The 9,983-nt window shown below is 37.0% G+C and overlaps 1 protein-coding gene across 1 annotated transcript in view; it reads right to left on the bottom strand.

Annotated features, from left to right (window-relative positions):
- Positions 1–214: 214 nt before the first annotated feature.
- rasef (RAS and EF-hand domain containing) overlaps positions 215–9,983 on the bottom strand; it is a 21,934-nt gene continuing 12,165 nt past the window's right edge. Inside the window, exons 4-17 of the mRNA XM_010776144.1 lie at positions 9,573–9,668; positions 8,486–8,563; positions 8,269–8,384; positions 7,231–7,299; positions 7,054–7,120; positions 6,554–6,642; positions 5,518–5,812; positions 4,707–4,838; positions 4,085–4,235; positions 3,706–3,787; positions 3,417–3,531; positions 2,849–2,956; positions 2,617–2,693; positions 215–1,723 (exon numbers count right to left, since the gene is read on the bottom strand). Coding sequence (XP_010774446.1) covers positions 1,621–1,723; positions 2,617–2,693; positions 2,849–2,956; positions 3,417–3,531; positions 3,706–3,787; positions 4,085–4,235; positions 4,707–4,838; positions 5,518–5,812; positions 6,554–6,642; positions 7,054–7,120; positions 7,231–7,299; positions 8,269–8,384; positions 8,486–8,563; positions 9,573–9,668 — 1,578 coding nt within the window. The 3' untranslated portion in view covers positions 215–1,620. The remainder of the gene's footprint in view (positions 1,724–2,616; positions 2,694–2,848; positions 2,957–3,416; positions 3,532–3,705; positions 3,788–4,084; positions 4,236–4,706; positions 4,839–5,517; positions 5,813–6,553; positions 6,643–7,053; positions 7,121–7,230; positions 7,300–8,268; positions 8,385–8,485; positions 8,564–9,572; positions 9,669–9,983) is intronic.

Below are 9,983 nucleotides of genomic sequence, written 5' to 3'. Positions count from 1 at the left end.
GAGTGAGGGAAGTAACTGTGTAAATCATTAAAAAGGTTCAAACAATGCTTGCTTTTTAATTTCCCCACACCTGGTCAATCGCTGTAAAGTGGGCATCAGATTGTCTTGAGTAGAGAAGTTACATTATAGTTACAAAACTGTTGGCTCTAATCTGAGTAGTTGATTTTCTTGTATTGTTGTGTATACACTTTATTAGGTGTGGTATACATGTGTGTTCTTTATATTTGACATCATCTTCATACTTTGTCACAACGGTGCATGTATTTTGTTTTTTTCTGACAGCAATTCTCATTCTGAATTTCCTTTACGTAATCTGTTTAACATTTACTCGAAATATGAAAATAAGCTTGAAATGGAAACTGTTATCTACTATTTGTTCAATCGAAATTCTACAACATAAGTTTGGAAAACAAAGCTGTCAGCAGATACATCCCCCCAAATATAATGTAAGAAAGATTGGTGCTGTTTGAGCATTAGACTTAAGCCATATGCACGTATATACACGCCCTTTAAGCACATTTGCATAACACATGGAGTTATTATTATAAAATAATAAGACGAATTATACAAGATCAGTAGTGAACATTTGCTAAGATAACATTTGATTTACAGTCATGTCCTGTATCCGATAGAAATAAGGTTATTATACCTGCCACATCTCTTATACACACCTTACTTTTGTTGTACCAGAAAATAAAATACAGAGGTTAATTAAAGCATTTGTGCAAATTGGAAATGATCTGCAAAACATGCAACTAAAAACACAATTTCTATAACAGTATGATATTCATCCTGATTTCAAAGTCAAAAATAAATGTAACACTGTAGGGTAATATAACAAAAACAGTGGGTCGAGCAAGTATAATTAAGTCTAATACTAACACACATTGAACCAGAGCTCATCGTTCATGAGCAGGACGAGGTACTTGCTTTAAATTCTTCCATACTTTTTAGTATATTCATTTCATATTGATGTAGTTCATTTGCATAAAGTTTGACACTATGTGTGGCATAATCAAAAACAAACTGGCACTTACATGAGGTAACTCAATAGGTGCCACAGTTATCAATTAGATAAGAGTCTATTCTTAATTGTCTTCATTTTCTTATTCGCTCACTAAAATCGACCCTCCATCACCTGTATGTGTAATTGTAACATACTCATCTTACTAAAAACATGCTGAAATACTTTCAAATCCTTCTCACACCTTTGACTTCACTTTCACAGCTGTCTTTCTGTTTTCATGATTTGATTGGAGTTTCTTCATAGCATGGCAGTGTCTCTTTGGGCATACCAAATCATATATGTGGAAGGAACTTATGTAAATATATATGTAATAGCAAAACAAAATTGAACAGAACTTTCACATGGCAAGAAGTTCCACTGAATAAAACATCCATATAATAAAGAACAGTAAGACACAAAGCTGAAATAACAGCTCAATACATTTTACAAGTTAAATCTGAACAGTGAGAAGTTGCGGGTATTCTGCAATTATCACATGTTTGTTTGCTCACTTCATACACATGTTAGTTGTTTTAGTTATTCACACACTGTTTTGGCAGGTTTCTGTATTTGTAGTCCTTTTTCCACCTGTGATGAGGTCCAGATGGATGTGATCAGGTGCAGCAGGAGAAGTTGGGTTTCTTCCTGGGAGCATCTAACTTGGGCAGCGACCGATACTGATCTTTGTCATCAAAAGCAGCCTGTTTTGTTACCTGCCTGTAGGGTGGAAGGAAAACAGAAGAAATAAGACATTTATGTAACAAAAAACATTTTTAATGTAATGTTCATTTATATTTTACAGTATTAGTTGTCAAAAAGATCAACACAGGAGAAGCTACGGTATATAGATCTTAAACAAATATGACTAGAGCTGCAACGATGACGACTAATCGCTTTCTCTGATCAGAAATGATATGATGATTTATTCATCGTTAGTAATCTTTGTATGCAGAATATCAGAAAAGGCTGTTTTCAGCTTTTAAAGGAGCCTGTTTTATATTGTGCTAAATGAAATACCTTTGTTTTGAACTGACAAAACCAGACATTTAAAGACATCATCTTTGAGAAACTAAATAGACATTTGAAACTATTTTTGAGATATTATAGATCAAACAAGTAATTGATTAAGATCACTCAAATCAATGAAAACCAAGTCCGCAAAAAACAAGAATGTATGCAAGTAAAATAGTTGTAGACAATGCAAGAGTTAAAAAATTCACAGGAAAACTGCACATTTGACCTCCATATTAGTTTTCCTTTGCAGTTCTACTTTACACACCAGAGGGCAGCAAATGACAAAATTACAGGGCATTGTCTGTTTTATAATGCACGCAGTACAAGGAGGTCCTTATTCTTTTTTTGTATTATTATTGAACTTTAACCTTTAACAAATCATTTTTCTCAGCTATGTTTAGTATCCCACTAAGCCATGCGGGCAGACCTGCATATACAACACATGTCCTCTGGAACAGCTAATGAATACAAGCAAGTCTATAAAATAACTAAACCTATATTTAACATCTGAAATGTCTGCTGAGGAGTAAAATACTTATAGACTAAGACAAACGTCCTGGTTGTGTGATGTGCATTCTTCAGAAACAGTGTCTCACCTGGCGAGGTGCAGCACGGCCTCCAGGATGTTAGAGCCGTCTTTGGCACTAGTTTCACAGAACAGAGTGTTGTAGGTCTGTTGGGTGAAGACATTAAGAATAAGGCTTTGTATATTTGGATTAAAATAGGACAATGTGGGGAGTAAGGGGTTAGGCGGTGTACCAAATGTTTAAAGTTAGTTCATTAAAATAGACTTTAAGTTTAGTAAAGTTATTGGTTGTTTGATATTACCATGGCCAGTTTCTCTCCATAGCTTGTAGGGACACAGTTATTGCCATCTTGTCTAAGATCACATTTATTACCCACAAGCATGATGGGAATATCTTCCTGGGACACGTCCTGTTATGCAAACAAAAATAATTGAACAAGGTTAAACAGCAATAAATACATTAGAAATCCAAATATTAATGACCTCAATAGTGTTAACTGATATATTGTTGTACTGACTTGGTGATTACACAGAATACATTAACTAATAACCATCAAAGACCGCACATGACATACACATACAGCATGCAAAATAAAAAAATCACAGAAATGTCAACAATGTAAACAATGCACATCCAACACTTACATATCTGCTGCGTGTAACAAAGAGAGAAACCATCATGATCATTTAGTTTGAAATTCAAATGAACAGTAACTCACATCTTATAAAAACAGAAATGCTACCGGTACGAATTGAGATAACGAATTGAGTGGATAGATTTCATTTTCACTCTATTCTGATCATTTCTGTGACTTATCTTTGCTAAATACAAACATTGTCAGTCAGCAACTCTTTAGCAGAAAACATTACCTCGATCATGTCCACCCACTCTCGAACATTGAGAAAGCTCTTCTCACAGGTGACGTCGTACAGTAGCAACACACCGTCTGCCCGGCGGAAATACGACTTTGCAATGCTGCGAAACCTGAGAGGAGGGAGGAAAGGGTTCAAAATACACACAAAAAAAATGTATAAATACATGAGGTCTGCTTATGTGTGTGACGTGTGTATACATAAAAAAAAATTGCAGCACATAATACATTTTTTAAATATATATTATAATGAATATTGTTGCATTTAAATTGTATCCAACACACACCTCTCTTGTCCCGCAGTGTCCCATAGTTGTAGTAAGACGGGCTCTCCATCAACGATTAGTGTCTTCATTTGGAAATCCACTCCTGAATACACAAAGGAGACACAGCATGTTAAGTCACACTTCCATGCTGGCACAAAGCTGGAACACAGTTTAATAAGTAGTCAGGCCCTTGCTCAGTGGCTGATCAGATTACTGAATATGTACTGTAGCTATGACTACATGTCACTTTGTGCAGAAATTAATCATTAACCAGTCAGATGGCAATTCTTGGGTGACATTATTTGACAGGTCAATGAGGATTAAGTTAGAAAATAAAGCTATAAATAAAGTTATTTGAACACAAGATTTCCAAACGTTGGTTTTAGTCTCTCCAGCTCACCCAGTGTAGCGCTGGAGTTCAGTTTGTATTCGTTCTTGCAGAGACGAAGCAGGAAGCTGGACTTCCCCACAGCTGCGTCTCCTGCCAACACGATCCTGTAGGCCTTCTCTGACGTCATGTAACCCAGGTCAGCGCTGTCTTTGTTTTCCTTCTGGAGAGACAGGCAGAGCACAGGTAGGGAAGGGAGGCACTCATGCAACACTTGTATTCTGCACATTTATGCCATGTTAAATTTAACAAAATATGATGTATGAATATATGTTGTCCTCAGCATTGACCACTTTTCAACTGCTGCTTTTCTTATTTGCATCTTGGCCTCTCATCAACTCTCTTCAGTGAAGGAAATGAGGGACTTATGTACCGTTGCAGGACAGGCTATGTTAAAAAATACATCAAATAAAATCTAAAGCCCGACTGACAGCAGCTAGAGTTTCTAATTTACATAACACAACCGTTTTTCTGATTAATAGAGGACAAACTGATCAATTGCTAGACTTAATGGTGTGTGGGAGCTAAAAACTATAACATTTTTCCTGAAAACAAATCCCAAAATCTAATTTGAGTGAAAGAAATCTATGATTATCAACATGAAATCTGGCCTGTAGCTGTCACATATTCTCACCTGAACACTGATGGCACTGAGGGGTTTCCTGGTGGTCGGGGGTTTGACCACGCTAATGGATTCAAGGTTCCAGTCCAAAACTGAGCTGCCGTCTGACCCGAAAGCAGATTCACCGTCCAGAGTATCTGCTGGCTGTGATGCACATGCACAGAATCAGACATTAATACAAAAATATAATCAGACAGAATTTACGATATGGATAGATAGTAACTCTTGCAAAGCATTTTATTTTTGAAGTACTGCGAAAAAGAAAAATCTCAGTTATTTACTTTCCATATTCTGGGCATGAAAATGTCTGAATTGTTGAATGCATTTGCGGAAATGTTGTACAGATAGGTGTTGCCCCCGGAGGATTATTCCTTTTCATGTAGCACTGTCATCAAGTTTAATTTTCATTGTTCATTATTGTAGTTTAGGTTAGAAAACCTGCAAATTAGCCTCAGCTGCACTCTTTGTTATATACAGAGGACTTAGCAAATGTTAGCATGCTAATGTATGGTAAACATGATACCTACATTAGCATGATCTTTTTGAGCATGTGAGAATGATGATATCCTCACAGAGAGCCATAACTATAGTTGGAAACCTTTACTATCAAAAGAGCCAAACGTATTTACAACATTAAACACATTTCATCATTCAGCATGTCAAAGTGTCTTTGGGCAAGATAGTTAGCTCTTAATTGCTTCGATAGGCATATGGTATTGAAGTGTATGTAGGTCGTGGATTGATTATGGTAGCAATTAAAACAACTAGTATTAGTAGTAGTAGAAACTATTGACTAAAACAGTTGTGTCTCTTATTGTCTTACATCAGTGTCAGAGTTGTGTTCATTCATGCTGTCATGGTTGTCCTCCTCCCCTGTCTTTTCCTCCCTCCTGTCCTCTTCTTCTAGATTTTTGACCTCCTGCTCTGAGTCGTAGCCTACGTGTGATCCTCTGAGTGTGGACAGGCCGCTGTCCGTGTAGACTTCAGGCAGGCTGTCTTCCTCACACTCACTGCTGTCTCTGCGCCTCAGGCCCGGGTCACACATAGCCAACGCCAGAGTGTCACAGCTGGGCCGGCGGCTGTACACAGGAGGGAAATCCTCCATACGCTGGCTGAACCTGGGGAAGAGGTCAGGAGATTATGTGAATCCAAACATCTATTTCTGCCTTTTACAATTGCTGTGAGTTAAACATATTGGTCCAATCATCAGTAAGTTGACTCTTTCTTCAATGCAAGACAACAACCAAAAAGAAATACCTTTTCTGTGTACACATTCATGTGTGCTAGGAGAAAATCATATTTTATTGATATTTGAAACTCTGTATTTGAGATATAATTCCTATAGATTAAAATATGTTAAGCTTGTTCTTAAAAAAATAACCCTGAAGCTCCTAATCATCCTTAATCTACTGTATAACATCTCAAATTAAATATGCAACCGAGTAAATGAAATGTAAAGTGTTCATCAACCAAACCTGTTTTCAAAAAGAAGAATATAATTTCATATATACTCAAAAAGAAGCACTCACACACAAGGTCAGAAGATTTGGTGATACTTAAAATGATATAAATTGAGACTGCTTAAAGAGGGCTTTCTAAATCTGGCAGAGTTAGTTATTCCACTCTAGTTCAAGCAAACATAAGCAATTCACTCTGAGCCTACCGGGTACAAAATGAAAGCAGAGCAGGTGTTATTGCTGCCTGATTTGGCACCCCATGTGTAACTTTGGACCAGGATGGTCATCATCTCACCAAGATCACACTGGTGGTTGTTATTCCATTCAGCAAACAAGAGCATTTTACTCAATCAGGTGAAATATTCGAAATGTTTAATCCTCCTCATTGTTTGCAGTTCTTACCGATCCATTAGTGCATAGGGTGATGTGAAGCAGATGCTTTTACTTCTTGCTCTCTCCTTAATTTCTCCTGGTGATCCAACGTTACCAGACTGTAACACACAACAATTAAAAATAAGCTTTCCGTTGTTTCATAGCTTCCTGACATTGACAATCAGTCACACAGTGAATGTTTGGCTTGTTGTTCCAATTAATGCTTATTTTTTATGTATTCATTATATAATAGGGTTTAACCATCAGCATGCCACGGTTTCCTCTTTGTCTTTCAGTAAATACAAATTAGAAATGCATTACCAAATATATTACACTGCAATACAACTTCAATGTCTTGCAAAAAACCCTAAAATTGTAAAGCAAAAATAGCCAAAGTGAATCACATTTATGGTTAAATGACCAAAAACTGAACTGAATATTTATATAGATAATCATCACAATATCCAACCCAATATGTTAAATAAGCTTTTGAATTTGTATTCTTTTTTCAATGAACTATGGAGTGTTACCCGGTTGCTCCTCTCCAGGGTGGATCTCAGGCCATCATTGCTGTCATGCAGCTTCCTGTTGGCTGACCTATCCACACAGAAAGAACAAAAATCATTATTGGATTAATTTGTATTCGCCAATACACCGTATTTTTCCTTTAGAATCTGTGTAAATTCTTGGTGCAGTTTCTGACTTACTGCATAATCTCAATCTGGCTCTCCAGGATGTCCCGCTCATCAGCGAAGTGTTTCATGAGCTCCTCATCGCTGCAACAAAACACAACAAGTGTTAATTATTATGAATCAAACAAAGGAGAACAATCAAAGTGATGATAACCTGAGATAGTGTCAGTCTAAATTTATTTTTTCCTTTCTCAAAGGACACCATATGCAAAATCAATGACTATAAAAACTGTTAATAAAAAGGAGATATATTTCCCTGCATCCCAATGAATATCAGTACACCCAGAGATTGTATTGACGTCAGATCAACTGATTAACTTTAAGACATCACAGCTATTTTATGATCACCCTGACACAAAGACAGAGAAACAACAATGTGAACACCGTCACTGAGATGGTCCGAGGAGGCGGAGTGTAATCCTGCCACTGGTCATGTTGTTTCTGTTGCTTAGTAACGCTGCTGAAGAAGTTACTGTGTGTGTGAAGTCACTCCAGGATATCCTGTTTCAGCTGTGACGAAATGATAACACCCCCGGGAACCTGTCTGTCATTCTGAGGGAGCGAGGCCTCTGCCTTTCTCTGTCCCTCTGCAGCAAATGATCTCAATGGTGGGATTGTTTGATTAGCAGACTGGGGCCACATTGATTCACTTTATTCATCCAAATCGAAGACATTTTGTAATTCAAAATAGGTTTGAAATGTACGTAAGTTTGAGTTATTTTTTTTGTGGAGAACAGGTTGCAAATATTAAATATTCTTAGGTTCAGATAAATCTACAAGTCAGGTAAGAAGAAAGTGGAAAAAACCTGTTCTGCAACTCAGTAATTATTGGTTTAGAGTTGACAGAGTAGGAAAAGAGTGTCTGTCTATGTGTGAGGATTAATGCAGTATTATGTAACAATCCTTTTTCTTTCTCACTATGAGAAAGAAAAAAATGTGTCCCATTTGCGTCTTGCAAAAACCAAATGGGAACTAAAACAAAAAAACAAACTTGAAACTAAAATCAAAACGACTTAAGATAAATCCAGTCAAATAACCCCAACATGTATTTACTGTTCAGAGCTGATGCTTTGGTCTGTGAGCTCTGTCTTCAGAGAGTCCATTTCACTGCGCAGACAGGCCACTTTGGTCTGAGACTTCAACAGCTCTTGTTTTAAACGCTGGTTCTCCTGAACACAAATGTAAGGGTGTTAAGAAAAGTAAGAGAAATGGCTCATACAGAAATCAGTGACATTAAAGACATTATTTTAAGTGCACTCAGTAGTCTCACCAGGGTCAGCTCATTGATCTTCTTCTTCAGCGCTGGGCTCTCGTCCTTCACCGTGACGTTCTTGTATTTCTCCTCGATCTGATGGACAAGTTCACATATTTAGGATTGAGATTATCTAACTTCCAGATGTACTTAAATGTAGATGCCCTCACGCTGTTGCTGTTGTAACAGCATGTACTGTACACATTTATTCACACTATCATGGTCATTTTGACGTTCCTATCAGTGGAGACATTTAATGATGTTAGGATTTCAAGTCAAAGGGAAGAAATTGGTCTTAGTGTTTAGTGAATGCAGTCACTGTTGTTGCTAAAGGAACCTCTCTTATCCCGCTGTTAAGCAGAACAGTGTTTTTACCAAACATGTACAGATAACCTTTAATAAGCTGTTAGTTTGCATCTAAATGCAGTCCTTGTAACGAAGCCTGACTCATTTCATCGGGACACTTCAACAGTACACCTTTGTATTTCTAAAACGTTGTATAACTTGTTTTAAATGTTTCAGACTTCATCTGAAGTAATGTATAGTTTAATGGTTGTCCTACTTAGCTCTGATCTGATGCCTTATTCTCGTGCACTACAAAGTTAAAGGTTAATTAAGTTGGAAATAAATAATTGAATGCAAATCTTAATCATCTGCTGGACAGACACCTTATGCTTAGATGTAAGAACTCATCCACCTTACTCACTTTAGTTAGAACAAATTAAATAATAATTTAGGGGTTTCCCAAATACTTTAAAACAAATATTGAACGTTACTTTACCATAGAGCATATTAAAGAGAAACTGCCAGCTGTTCCATTGCCCTGCTCGTATTTATCTGAAAGCGTACTACTTTCTTAAACATCTTGTATTTTTCTTTTTTTATTAATGTGGTATTTTGTTTGTATGTTTTTAATTTCTTTTTGTGTAGATAACATATCACTGGATGTCATTACGGTGTTGTTCAACTGTTGAAAAATCACAATAAAAAAGCTTAATTTATGTGAACAGTAAATTCATATTTATGTGATGCTGGAGTCTCTATTGACCTGCATGTGGTGCGGTGCAGTAAAAATGAAATGCAGTCAGAAAGCTGTGAGATTTACCATCTGCATCTTCTGGATCTTACACTGCAGCTCACACACTTCAGTTTCATAACTTCTGCGCAGCTCACTCAGTGCAGCCTCTGTTCGTTTTTTCTCCTACATAAAGACACATATAAACAAAAACACACATGAGATATTAACTGATTAACCAAAACAACAGTTTATGGAACTGTGTGTGTGTGTACGTGTGTGTGTGTGTGTGTGTGTGTGTGTGTGTGTGTGTGTGTGTGTGTGCGCTCTGTGTGTGTGTGTGTGTGTGTGTGTGTGTGTGTGTGTGTGTGTGTGTGTGTGTGTGTGTGTGTGTGTGTGTGTTTGCTTTCTCTCCAGTTATGTAATTCTTGTGACTATTTCAAGGCAGGTTGCTGCTAGGGAATTGCTATCAGCAACTTTCTACAGTATCTACAGTTTCCA

Source organism: Notothenia coriiceps, unplaced genomic scaffold (assembly GCF_000735185.1).
Source record: "Notothenia coriiceps isolate Sejong01 unplaced genomic scaffold, NC01 NC01_scaffold00016718, whole genome shotgun sequence".
NCBI lineage: Eukaryota > Metazoa > Chordata > Actinopteri > Perciformes > Nototheniidae > Notothenia > Notothenia coriiceps.
This window is presented reverse-complemented; position numbering and strand designations above follow the sequence as displayed.